Here is a 14372-nt window from a genome sequence, read left to right as displayed (position 1 = left end):
AATCCCGGGGCCGTGAGCATATGCCAAGCAGTGTCCTCTGCTCCTCACTGCCACATTAAGAAAAAGAGACGCTTCCAAGTCCCACAATGGGTCTTCGGCTTGGCCGTCCTCCTCTTCCTCCTCTGCCTGCTTTTCAAAGTCCCTCTGAGCGAAGTCTGACCAGCTTTTAAACCAGCCACTGCCGTCAGGGCGATCTAGAGCTCCAGCCTGTGTACTGGCTGCTGTTAAATATTCATCGCAAGGAGACTGGGGCTGAGTTTTTAACTCCTTGTCTTCTGAGAAGACAGCATGAAAAGCCAGCTGGGGAAAAAAAAAAATCGGGCTGGGGAAGAGCATTGTCCCCTGACCTGGCAGCGGCTGTGCCAGGCCAGATATCTGATGTCTCCTCTTAGGCAAGAGGAGATGCCAAGGAAATCAAAAGGGCTATAAGAGAACTGCAGAAGATTGGCAAGTGATTCAGAAGCCGCGGCTAAGGTTGCCAACTTTTCTATCAGCCTCAACAGCCTCTCTGGGAGCATGATATATATGGAAAGGTGGTGTATAAATAAAACAGCACTGACAACAATGACAGTGCTTTTCTTTCTTCTGTTGACAGATGCTTCGTCTGCAGCAATGAGCAGATGATAACTTTGAAGTCCGTGCTGTGGAACGCGTCATCTGCTCATTGCAGCAGGGCTTTGGGGGAAGGGGTGTAGTTCTGTGGGTAGAGCTCCTGCTTTGCATGCAGAAGGTTCCAGGTTCGATCCCCGGCGTCCCCTGAAAGCCTGCCTGCAACCCTGGAGAGCCGCTGCCAGTCGGTGTTGACAATACTGGGCTTGATGGACCCAGGGTCTGACTCAGTATAAGGCAGCTTCCTACGTTCCTATGGATATAACCCAGTAGTTTGGTGCATAATTTGTATGCAAAAAGGCCCAGCTACAGTCCCTGGCATCTCTAGATAGGGCTAGGAAAAATTAGAAACGTAAGAGCCTTGTTAGATCAGACCAAGGGTCTATCTAGTCCAGCATTCTGTTCACACAGTGGCCAACCAACTGCCGACAGGAAACCCAGAAGCAGGACATGAGTGCAACAGCACCCTCCCGCCCAAGTTCCCCAACAACTAATATATATGTATATACTGCCTCTGACACTGGAGGGAGCATAGAGCCATCAGGACTAGTACCCACTGATAGCTTTATCCTCCATGAATGTGTCCGATCCCCTTTTAAACATTGCTGTCTGAAACCTGGGAGAGCCACTGCCCAAACAGTATAGATCATCTTTCCCCAACCTGGTGCCCTCTATATGTTTTGGACCTCCATTCCCATCAGCCTCAGCAAGCATGGACAATGGTCAGGAACGCTGAGGGTTGCAGTCCAAAATATCTGGAGGGCATCAAGTTGGGGAAGGGTGATGTAGACCAGGGGCACAAAACCTCAGCCCTGGGAAGACACAGCTGGCTCACCTGGGGTCCCAATCCAGCCCTCTGGGGTCCCCCAGACCCCAGCCACTTCCTCCAATCACCTATCAATTGGTGCTTTCCCAGATTTTCTGCCGTTTCTCCCCACCACCACCACCACCACCTTCTAAAAGGCTGAAATGCTTCTCCTAAGGTTCAGTGACTGACAATACGAGCATCAAGCAAAAATATGTTAGCATAAACCCCTTTTGCCTTTAGCCCCACCCACCACTAGAATGCATAATTCAGGCCAGATAGAAGGACGTCTCCTTCTTCACACAGTGCGTAGTTCAGCTATGGAATTCTCTACCAAAGGATGTAGTGATGGCCACCAATTTGGATGGCTTTAAAAGGGGGTTGGGCAAATTCCAGGAGGAAAAGGCTATCAATGGCTATTAGTCTTGATGGCTATGTGCTACCTCCAGAACTAGGGACAGTGAGCCTGTGTAAACCAGTTGCTGGGGAACATGGACAGGAGGGTGCTGTTGCACTTGTGTCCTGCTTGTGAGTTCCCGGTCAACAGCTTGTTGGTCTCTGTGTGAACAGAATGCTGGACTGGATGGACCCTTGGGCTGATCCAGCAGGGCTCTTCTGATGTTCTTATGTTCTTTTTATTCCCCCCACCCACTCATCCCCCAAGGACTTCTCCAAAATAGAATTTGACCCTTGGGCTGAAAGAGATTCGGCACCCCTTGTGTATACTGAGCTAGACAGAACTGGTCTCATTTAGTTTAAGGTGGCGTCCTATGTTCATTAAGAGCATCTGTAACTCATTGGTGCTTTGCATGCAAAAGGTCTCAGCTTTAATCTCCAGGCAGGGCAGGAGAAAAAGCCCTATCTGAAACCCCAGAGCCCTCTTGCCAGTCAATGTAGAGAAAAACTGTGCTAGAGGTACCAATAGTCTGACTCAGAATAACGTTGAGCAGACAAGCACTCCCCAATTCACATGGCAAAAGAAAAACGAAATATCTCCATAAAGTGTATTAAGGGTGCAGTCCTATGCATGTTTAGACAGAAAAGGGGAGATTCAAAAGTCAGCATCTGCACGTACAGCAGGCAGAGAAGAGCTTTCAGCTATTTGGGAGAGTAGAAGGGGGTGGGCAGGGCAGAGGAAGAGATCGAGGTGATCCTTTGTGAAAGAACAGGCTGTTCGAAGCGCATACATGCATATCCCGACTTTCATCAGAGAAGCTGGAGGAGAAGGGCACTGCAAATTTTTTATCTGTTACATTCATATCCCATATTTCTTCCATCGTGGAACATCTTGTAGAGTTCGTATGTTTCCAGGTGGCCATCCATCCAGACCTAGACCAGCTTAGCTTCAGCAAGCCTGCTGTATTATGGGCCTTCAGACAGACTTGTTGTTGTTGTTGTTCAGTCGTTCAGTCGTGTCCGACTCTTCGTGACCCCATGGACCATGGCACGCCAGGCCTTCCTGTCCTGCGCTCTCTCCCGGAGCGTGCTCAAGTTCATATTCATTGCATCCGTGATGCTATCTAGCCATCTCATCCTCTGCCGTCCCCTTCTCCTTTTGCCTTCAGTCTTTCCCAGCATCAGGGTCTTTTCCAGGGAGTTTTCTCTTCGCATTAGGTGGCCAAAATATTGGAGCTTCAGCTTCAGTATCTGTCCTTCCAATGAGCAGTCAGGGTTGATTTCCTTTAGGATGGACTGATTTGACCTCCTTGCAGTCCAGGGCACTCGTAAGAGTCTTCTCCAGCACCACAGTTCGAAAGCATCAATTCTTCGGCGCTCAGCCTTCCTTATAGTCCAGCTCTCACAGCCATACATTACTAGGTTCCTCCATATTCCTGGATGGTTATCACAGAGGCTGGAGAATGACGCACTTAACAGATCCCTGTTGCCAACTCCCTACAGCATCTCCTTCCCTAACCTAGTGCTCTCCAGAGGTGTTGGACTATAACTCCCAGCATCCCCAGCCAGCTATATGTGCTGGGGCTAGTAGTCTGATGTGTTTGGAGGGCACCGGTTTGGGGAAGGCAGCTCTACAGCACCATTGAAGTAATTCCTGGGTTCACTTTAACAACATACAGAACACCCACACAGAAGGAGGAGCCGTAGCTCAGTGGGTAGAGCCCCTGCTTTGCATGCAGAAGGTCCCAGATTTGATCCCCGGCATCTCCAGGTGGGGCAAGGAAAGAATCCTTGTGAACACCTGAAGAGCTGCTGCCAGTCAGTGTTGACTACACTGGGGTAGATGGAACAAGGGTCTTGACTCCGTTTAAGGCCGTTTCCTATGTTTTTGTGTACCCAGACCATATGAACAGGCGAAGCCAGCTTTCTCATTCACTCTCTTTCTGTCAGATCTGCTGATCCAGGCAACCCATTTATTTATTTATTACATTTCTACACTGCCCAATAGCCAAAGGTCTCTAACCACCTAATCCTTGTTTTGAATGCCATGGCTCAGTCAAGGTAGTCCAGCATCCTGTTCCCCACTGTGGCCAACCAGATGCCTATGGGAAGCCCAAAAGTAGACCACCAGGGCAACAGCTCTCTTCTGCTGTTGCTTCCCTAAATAACTCAGGACCAGGATACCTAGCTGACCCCCTTCCGCCATATACACCCAGTCTCTCCCTGACATCATCTAAGGAGGCCTTCTTGGTCATTCCACAACCAACAGAGTGTTGACAAGTAACAGCACCTAAGCGGGCCTTCTCCGTACTGGCACTCACCCTCTGGAACTCCACTTGAAGACCTATTTGTTTACACAGGCATCCGCTGACTTCTAATGTATCAGGACCCTGACCCTCTTTATGATTGTCTTGTTGTAAAGTTTTTTACGTATTTATTGCTTTTCTTGTTCTTTCACTCTTTTTATATTGGTTTTATGCTGTCCGCTTAGAGGTCTTAGGATATTAAGTGGTATAAACGTAGCATAAATAAATAATAAACTGGCATTCAGAGGCACATTGCCTCTAAATATTTGATTGATTGATTGATTGATTGATTGACTGATTGATTGAACACAAATGGAAGCTCCATACATAGTGACTAGTAGCCATCAATTGCCTTATTCCCATATTGCTCGAAAACAGGCAGGCTCCAAATATGAGAAGATTAATCTTCTTTTTGCAGTTGTTATATATGGCAAAACCCATTGATTCGTGGGAGTGATCCAAATCGACAAAGCAGCTGTTTCATTGAAGCAAGGAGTTCTTTGAAGCTATTCAGCTGCCCAGCAGCAAAAAAAATAACCAGGCAAGGCTTTTATACAGAGTCGACACAAGGCTGAAGATGTGGGTCCATGGAAAGATGAGTTTTGAACTGTTCTAAATTCTGACACTTAGACTGAAGCAGCAGTCTATACATAGTTTCCCATGTTTATAGGACTCTAGAGCACTGAGCCTCTCTGAATTGCCACAATGTCCGTTTCTCTTCCCAGTGGGGAAATGACTCTTTAATTATTGGTTTCTTCTTGTTATTTTTGTCCTTATCTTTTTCTAATAACAAAATCATGCTATTTTCAGTGCTGTTTCAGTATTTCACTATTAAAAGGGGGGAAAGAAAAAAAAACTAGAGGAAATTGATCATTAAAGCCCCCCTCCCTGCTGTGGGAAGAGAAACTGATGCTGGGGCAATTCAGAAAAACTGACATTGGGGCAATTCAGAAACGCTAATCAAGGAACAAATCAGAGGCTGTCCATCACTCATCCTCCAACTCTGGATCATGAGAATGCTGAAACATTGGCTGAACCTGCAAACACAAGAAGCCTAAATTCAGCATTGATAGGAAGGACTTTGGCTGAATGGAACTATTTTTAATTCTACTTCCAGCAAATTCCAGCAAATTGCAGAATCCTCCAGACATTATTGAACTCCAACTCCCATTATCCCCACCCAATGTGGCCAATGGTTAGGGATGATGGGAGTTGTAGTTCATCCACATCTAAGAGGCCCCACCCCAGGATAATGGAATGGGGAGGGGCATGGAAATCTAACATACCTTTAATACAATTCCTTTGAAGAACATCGTTTTTTAAACAACATATATATCGGATTATCTACCTTTGCAATCTTTCAAACTTCATTCACTTAACTTGTCAAAGACGTACAGGTTTTAATTAGCCCAGGTGCATTGAGTCCTCTCCACGTCTTTGATGAGCTACCCGAGGAAAACGCCTCGTAGCATTAACATTGTAATTTTGAACATGTTCGCCCCTGCCGGTTTTATCCCCGCCTCCAGCAGCACATCCCTCGCATTAATTGCCATCCCTTAAGCAAAACAAAATCCTTTCCTTCATGCGGAACAGCGGAGTGGCACTCAGTAAACCCAGTGCTATTTTCTGGCCCCACCCATTCTGTCACTCAAGCGATCCAGGACTGTTACATCATTGGCCAGAAAGGCCCTTTCCGGACAAGGGACAGTTAGACAACACAATGCACTATGCAGTTAAGCAAAAACAAAAGCCGAGGTTCTACAGCGAATGCCGCGACCCTCTGTGGACTTACTTGGGAGTAAATCCTGTCGATGTCAGTGGGATTTACTTTGTTCATTTATTTATGTATCCGAGTAAACCTGAAAAGGATGGGGCTGTAAGACTGAGCATCTAAGCATGTTTATTAGAAAAGTAAGAGCAACTGATTTCAATGGGAGTAATGTAAGAATAAAAATGAGGAAGGGGACCAAACTCAATGAGACAATGAGAGGTCTGTGATCAAATTTCCCGCAAGTATTTGTTGTTGCTGTTTTTCAAAGCAGTCATGGAGTGGGGAGCTAATCAGATTTGGTATAACGCAAGAAGAGCCCCTCTGGATCAGACCAAGGGTCCATCTAGTCCAGCATTATGTTCACACAGTGGCCAACCAGCTGTGGACTGGGAACCCATAAGCAGGACATGAGTGCAACAGCACCCTCCCACCCAGGTTCCCCAGCAACTGGTGTACATAAGCTCACTGCCCCTGATATTGGAGTTCTTAACCCATCCCCCCATATCATTTTTCCCAATCTAACTCCCCCACTTCAGAATATCTATTTGACCCTGCAGAAGAAAATGTCATATAGACAGACACCAATCTGAGATACTTGCATGCTTTCCCTCATGAGGGTTCAGACTGAGAAGAAAACTTAGGGAAAGGAGTTAAATATCCCTTCCCCATTGCCACTTCCCCAGTCCCAGGGCTGTTTTGAACTATCACAGATCTCCCAACATCTTGTCTAGTTTGGCGATAGGATCTGAAGGCTCTCGAGGATTATAAATGCAGAAATCCATCCCCACGCATTGTCATGTTCTGAACACTCACAACAACATTTACAATGAGCCAGCGTGGTGGAGTGGCTAGAGTGTTGGACTGGGAGTTGGGAGATCCGGGTTCTAGTCCCCATTCAGCCATGGAAGCTCACTGGGTGACTTTGGGCCAGTCACAGACTCTCAGCCCAACCCACCTCACAGGGTTGTTGTTGTGAGGATAAAATGGAGGAGGAGGAAGAGGAGGAAGATTATGTATGCCGCCTTGGGTTCCTTAAGGAGGAAAAAAAGTCGGGATACAAATGAAATGAACGAATGAACGAACGAACGAACGATCAGATAGTAAGTCAGTCCCTGCCCGCAGACATAAAATTGAAAAGACACAATGCAAAAGGAAAAGGGGTTGGAAGGAAGGAGAAAAAAAGCTAATTCAAGCACTAGTTCTAACAAATGCCATTACTAACTACATGAATAACATCACGGCTGGTTTGACTCTCAGGATACCAGATTCCACGATAATACTTGGCTATAGAAATCATTTATTATTGCATTTATTTTCATCAACACATTCATATCCTGCCCTTCCCCCATGGATCTCAGAATGGCAAACATGAATGGGGTTACCCTCACAACAACCCTGTAAGATAGGTTATGCTGAGAGAAAGCGACTGGACCAAGGGCACCCAGCGAGCTTTATGACCCAACCAGGATTCAAACTCTAGTCTCCTGTGTTACCCCATGGGGGGGTGGGGGCTCCGATGAGTTATAAGTGCTTGTATACAGTTGCTTTGCCTTACTTTAGGCTTCTAATATGAGTCAGTCTTTCAATGCACTTGGAATTTTGGGCAAAGAAAAGGTGACAAAAGGGAATCAAGACCGGGCAAGGGAATGAAGATGCTTCCAAAGTGATTTCCTCATGAGGACTAACGACTTTAAAACACACACACACACACGAATTCAGATTCTCACAATGCCAAATGCTACACCAGACTGCAGATTGCAATGCAATGCAAACCTTTGGGGGTGGGGAATATACACAACCTAAGGTCTGAGTGCTTATCACCAGGCAGAATGCGTCAGCACAAGCTCTTTTGCTGCATGGTAAGAACTCACAAATTGTAACTGTCATTTCTGAGAAATGGCGAGCAACATTTATCTGCTACCTGCAGCCATTTTTGTCATTGATCTATGTGTGCAACATGATTTAATTACTGTCTATTATCAGGGCTATGTGTAATTCCTGGACTATGAGCAGAAGCAAAACATCCCCCCGCCCCCAAATGCTGAATTCTGCATGTGTATTGCGGAAAAATCGCAGAAAATGCGCAAATAGCTTCTGGTTTTGCATAATGGATTTTGCTTCTGCAAGTTAAACAAGGGCGAGGAAACTCTCATTCTCCAGTCACGAGATAATCCTGCTCAGTCTTTCCTCTGTACAGTGGGGTAGAAGAGCAAATTACCCTCCTCAAGTCCCTAACAGCTAATAGCAGGGTTGGTTAACCTCTTTCATTCAATTCTGAAGAAACTTTCATGGGCTGCATTCCAGTAGTAGGCAGGCTGAAGGCAAAAGTGGGCAGGGCCAAAAGCAAAAGGGGAGGGGCTAAAAATACCATCCTATTTTAGCTGGTACTGCATCCCTCAGGAGAGGCATTTCACCCTTTTAGAAGGGCGGGGGAGTGCAAATGTCAGGAAACCACCAAACAATTGGTAGTTGGGGAAAAGGGGATGTAGACTTCTGAGGAACCTTGGAAGGCCGGATTGGGACCTCAAGCTTGGTTTGGTGGCCTGGCTACATCAGTTGCTGCAAGCGATGAGCGTTTTGGTAAAAGGTTCCCATTAAAGAATTTGTGCATATGCGCTTATGAACAGTATCATCAGCCTGAACACTGCTCAATGCGCAAATCTCATGTAACACTCCAAAACAGAGATGAATTTCTAAGTGAAAATGGGGCTTGATTTGTAATGCAGCTGAGTACTAGATAAATTCATATTCTGAACCAAATTTCAGAATTGGACAGGACAAAGGGCCCCCATTTTATAGACCCCATTTTATACCTACCTATGACACTGGTCTCTCTTGCATTCCTCCACCCCCTGCCATAACCTTTCAGTGACTTGTACAGGCTTTACTGCTATTTCAATTTTTCATTTCAATTTTAAAAAATAGGGGTGGGGAGAGAAAACAAATCAAGGAAATATTTTTTTAAAAACCATATTTAAGATCTCATTAGTCATCCTCGGGATATACTCTCCATCCTGGAGACAGAACAAACTATGGATCTATGCAATTTGCCAAAGATCCAGTGGGGAATCCATGGCTATTGCAATATATGCTGTCTTGCGTACCACTGCGATGTTAAGAGCACTCACTTTTAAGTAAACGTCTTTAGGATTGAGCCAGGCTAGCTGTTCATTTGAAACCCAGTCCTGAAATATCTAGCTGACCAATACAGCTTTCCCCTCAAGCATGCCGATTCTCCATTGTTGGAAAGCATGCTAAAATATTTGGTTGGCAGAAGGTATAGTCTACACATGATTTGGAGGCTTAAAGCCCCATAGAGTCTCTCCTCCAGCTATTTACGTTACTGTCTGATCAGTACTGATGTGGAAGACAAAGCAGAGAGGAGAGGCATTTGTAATGCAAATGAGCATTATTAGCCAATTACATACACTTTACAAATTGATGGAAGCAAAACACACACACACACAAAACACTGTAGCCAAAGTGAAGAGACTTGGGCTTCTCCAAGAGGCTGCTGCAAAGTGAAAAGGAGACCCTTGAAAAAGACTTGTTTACAGATCTTTGCCATGAGCACATCAGCACAACAGAAATGCAGACTTTTGTGGAGTCCCCCCCCCAAATTCTAAATGTGTGAAATGCCTTTCCTAAGGTTTAGTTACTGGCAGTGTTCCTGGGCTAATAGAGGTTCAACAGCCCTGGTATAAAGAATAATACTGAAAGCGTATGACCTGCGCCACTTACTCATTCATCTGGACCATTCATTTGTTCTTTCCAAGAGCATTTAGCCATCCATGGGGCAAGAGCAGTGGCGTAGTGGACACAGCCCCAACACTTTTTCATTAGCAGGGACTCTCATGTCATCTGCTGCCCCCGCTCAGAATTCCCCATTCCCTCTGAGCTTAGCTGCAATCCTCACTGTAGCTGTGCAGGGAATGAATTTTCCAAGCAACAATATACTGTTCCATGTTGGAATGCAAAGGGATGACTTGGTGTGGAATGGGCAATTAAAACCTATTTGCTTTATCAAAGATGGGCTCCTAGTGGAGATGAAAACTCCTAGAACTGGTGTGTTGATATGGATCGGCACAGCTGCCTGAAATTTATGGACTGCCCTTGGAGACTGTCACAGTGAGCTCCTGCATTTCCAAATTTACCACTACACGTGTGTGTGTGTGTGTGTGTGTGTGTGTGTGTAGTTCAATCCAGCTGGGTGTGTGGACGTTTCTGTTGGAGGGGGAGGGGGAGATATAATGAAGGAGCTTAGGGAAGGCTAATGGGTAATGTTGGGGTGCTAAGGGAGTGTGCAAGGGGGCTATTTAAATGAGAAGGGATCTGTCCATGAGGGGTGAGTTGAAAGGGTGAAGCTTCCATAGAGTATCATATTTTGAAAACCTAAAATGTTTGTGTGTGAGTGAGTGAGTGAGTGAGTGAGTTGGTGAAAAAGATTTTAACACCCCTGCATTTTTTCTCAGATGTCCAATTGAAATACCACTGCCTTACTCTCAGCTGCACTGTTTTTGGATCCCAGCTGAAGGCTGTATATCTTACAACGTTGTATAATCTTAGAAGGGGGCGTGGCTGTGACTGTCATGAAGGGACCTTGCACTTCTGAATTTGCCACTACACTACCAGGCTTATTTGAGTGGGACCAAAAAATCATTTAAGAGGTAGGGGCTTCCCTCTTCCCATCCCCACCCAGTTACATCCTCTGTGCATGGCTGGTAATGAAATTAATCAAACTGTCTTGCTTTTGGTTTTTGTGTTGGCAACTACCGTTCAAATAAAGCTATAAAAGCCTTGATGTGAGAGGCTACCAAGCAGGGAACGAGCAAAAAAAAGGGGGGGGGGATGAAGGCTGTAACCTCCTAATGATGCCCCAGAGTGCAGTATTGAGAAAGTAATACATATTTGGAATAACCCAGTGAGGTCTGATAATTAGAGAAAAATCTCAGTGGGTTCCTCAAAACCAAGGGAAAGCAGCTTCAAAGAAGTGCAGAATGGGATTTTGTCCACCCAGCCATTAAAAACAAGCAGTCAAAGGTCCAACTGTAGAAGCGGGGCAACAATTCAGCCAGAGTTCAGATGGGCTCGACCTGTGAAACTTGGCCTGTTGCAGAAAAGGGCCACTAAAATGATCAAGGGGCAGAGCAACTCCCCTGTGAGGAAAGGTTACAGCATCTGGGTCTGTTTAGCTTCGAGAAAAGGCGACTGAGGGGAGACATGATGGAGGTGTACACAACTTTGCATGGTGTGGAGAAAGTGGAGAAGGAGATATTTTTCTCCCTCTCTCAGAATACTGGAACCCAAAGGAGTCATCCCATGAAGCTGATGGAGGGAGATTCAGGACAGATAAAAGGAAGGGCTTCTTCACACAGGACATAGCTGAACTATGGAATTTGCTACCACAAGATGTACTGATGGCCAGCAATTTGGAAGGCTTTAGAAGGGGCTTAGACAAATCCATGGAGGAGAAGGCTATCTGTGTCTACTAGTCCTAATGGCTCCATGCTACCTCCAATATCATAGAATCATAGAATAGTAGGGTTGGAGGGGGCCTACAAGGCCATTGAGTCCAACCCCCTGCTTAATGCAGGACTCCAAGTCAAAGCATCCTTGACAGGTGGCTGTCCAGCCTCATCTTGAATGCCTCCAGTGTGGGAAAGCCCACTATCAGAGGGCTCCATTGTATCAGAGACAATGTACCTAGGTATGCTAGTGGGTGGGGCACATGAACATAAGGGTACAATTGTACTCTTGTCCTGCTCATGGGCATCCCACAGTCAGCTGGTTGGCCACCGTGTGAACAGAATGCTGGACTAGATAGACTTTTGGCTGGATCCAAAGGGGCTTTTCTTATGTTCTTATGTTAGTGCATAGACTAAATTTGGACCTTGTGAGGAGAGTGCCTCTGAGCACGTACAGTGTGACTTTAGCCTCAGCACTGATGTGAGAGCCAGTGAGGTCTAGCATCTCCTGCATGAGTCCTGGCTGAATATTACAGTCATCATCTAAGGCCCTTCTTCAGATGCCCCAGCCTTCTGAGGTCATCCTCTAAATGCTGGCTGGGGGTAACGGGAGCTGTAATCCAGCACGTCTGGAGAGCATCAGGTTGGGGAGGCTAGTGTAACACTACTTCTGCTTGCTCGTTTGTCTGCAAGCAAGCTGTTTCTACCCAGAAATGTTCAGTAGTGCAGCTTACCTTGATAGGAGTAGAGTTGATCCTTTGGGTGGAGAACTTGGGCTCTGGTGGTAAATCCAGCTTGCCTTGAGTTCCAAACAGGCCCTCCAGGGGTTCCCCAGAAGGCCACGCCCCTTTCCCTTGGCCCCACCCCCCCTTTTCCCCAACCACCAATCATTTGGCCGTTCCCCAGCTTTTGTGCAGTTCTTCCCCTCTTCTAAGGCTTCCTTCCTAGCAGTAAGAGCTTTACGCTACAATATGCTGGCCTTTTGCCTTTGGCCCCGCCCTGCACTGGAATGCAGCCCCCGAGGGCTTCTCCAAAATGGAATTTGGCCCTTGGGCTAAAAGAGGTTCTGCACCCCTGCTCTGGAGAGTGCTCCAACTCTGCTCCATGTTAGTCTGCCAGCACTACGGCCTTGCTCTGGACTCCCTGTTCTTTTCCCCTCAAAGGCTCTTTGTCTCCGATAGCAGTGGGGGAGCGGGGGGGGGGGCAGAGATTTTTGCAGCTGCCCCAAGAGGAAGACAAAAGCCTCCTGTTGAGGGCAATTAACCCTCACCTACCTGGTGTATCTGACAGTCCTGACCGCAGCCAGCTGGTTCAGTGCTCGGCTTGATGCTTACAAAGTGATTTCTCTCGCTGTAGCTTCACTACAGCGGCATCAATCCAGTGGGGGCTGGGGGCTCCGACGTCAGTGGGGCTGTGAATCCCCTCTAGGTTTCAGTCAGAACTCTAAAGGAGCGATCTGAGGTGCTGAGCACAATACCTCAAATAGGTTCAGCACCTTGGATCACTCCTTTAGAGTTCCGACTGAAACCCAGAGCAGAATTGTAGCCCCACTGACGTTGGCGCCACCAGCCTCCACTGGATCAATCGCTTCGTTTAGGATGATTTTTTTTAAGGGTCCTTTTAAGGCGGGTGTTCCCACGCTTTCTGCTTTGCGGGGGCCACCTCTGACATTTTCTCTAGGAAGCTGCCTTACACAGAGTCAGACCATAGGTCCATTGAGTTCAGACACTGGCTCTCCAGGGTTTCAGACAAGGGGACAGATCCCGGATCTGCCCTCCACAAGAGGAAAGAACCTTCCATGAGAGGAAGGGCTCCGATAACAGAAGGCCCCTGCACCTGATTTGGGGGGTCCCCCTTCCCCCACACACCACAGCTCACCCCCAACCAACAGGGTCTTCTGACTCTCTGACTGGGTTCGCATGATCAGTGGGCAGTTAACGAGCAATGGAGGACACCTGGAAATAGAGGGTGCCTTTCAGCAGTGCCGGTTCAAGGTTTTGGAGGTGAACAAGCAGGTTGCAATAGGGAAGAGGATGGGCAACTCCAGGGGGCTGTTGCCAGGGGGCCCCTGCTGGGGTGTGGGCCCTTGGCAAAAGCCTAACCCTGCCAACCCTTTACGCCAGCCCTGCCTTTCAGTGGAGGGCTGTCCTCTGGCAGCCCTTCAATTAGAGGACTCAAAGCCAGCCCACCGCAAGATCGTGACAGCTCTCTTTCCCTGCTCCTAATTAAGCAGATGCTGGCCAGAAGAGCAGGACATCCTTCCATTTTAAGACTGAAAAAGAAAAGTGCAGATCTTTTGGTGGCTTGGCAAGGTGAAGCAGGCTTTCTCCAGCTCTCTTGCGCTTCTCCGAAGATTGGGAAGTCTGTCTGGGCTCTGCAGGGCCGGCTCTCTGCAAATAAGGACATTCACTGGTGTAGCACACCCGCTCACATCCTTAATGCGATCGCCTTGAAAAGAATCTCCTGGCTGAAGCATCCTGATGTAAGCAGCCTGAGCCAAGATTAAATGCCATATTGGCAGTGATGGCCTCACAGATCCTTAAGGAGAGACGTGGCTACGGGACTGAGAAAATCTGGCTGATGACAACATAATCATATGCTGAATGTATGTATTCTGCCTTGTACCTGAAATTCACCCCACCCCCCATTAAAAAGAAACACCTATATGACCTCACCTCTTTCTCTTCAACAGAATGAAATTTAATAGGGATAAATGCCAAGTTCTGCACCTAGGAAAAAGAAACCAAATGCACAGTTATAAGATGGGCGATAACTTGGCTCAACAATACTACAAGCGAGAAGGATCTTTGAATGGTTGCAGATCACAAGCTGAGGCAAATACTATTTGGGGCTGCATTAATAGAAGCATAGCTTCCAAATCCCAGGAAGTCCTAGTTCCCCTCTACTCAGCACTGGTTAGGCCTCAGCTGGAGTACTGTGTCCAGTTCTGGGCACCATACTTGAAGAAGGATGCAGACAAACCGGAGAGGGTTCAGAGGTGGGCAACAAAGATGATCAGG

At 46.9% G+C, this 14372-nt stretch overlaps 1 protein-coding gene across 1 annotated transcript in view; it reads right to left on the bottom strand.

The window, feature by feature from the left end:
* The window catches only part of LOC146336125 (carbonic anhydrase 15-like), a 66873-nt gene extending 53600 nt beyond the window's left edge, over positions 1-13273 (bottom strand). The window contains exons 1-3 of the mRNA XM_084819263.1: positions 13231-13273; positions 4039-4154; positions 49-300 (exon numbers count right to left, since the gene is read on the bottom strand). Coding sequence (XP_084675389.1) covers positions 49-300; positions 4039-4154; positions 13231-13273 — 411 coding nt within the window. The remainder of the gene's footprint in view (positions 1-48; positions 301-4038; positions 4155-13230) is intronic.
* Between the last annotated feature and the right edge of the window lie 1099 nt (positions 13274-14372).

Source organism: Heloderma suspectum, chromosome 13 (genome assembly GCF_057233095.1).
Source record: "Heloderma suspectum isolate Gila_16-S chromosome 13, 16-S_ref, whole genome shotgun sequence".
Taxonomy (NCBI): Eukaryota; Metazoa; Chordata; class Lepidosauria; order Squamata; family Helodermatidae; genus Heloderma; species Heloderma suspectum.
Note: the sequence above shows the minus strand (reverse complement) of the source record. Positions and strands in the feature narration are given on the sequence as shown.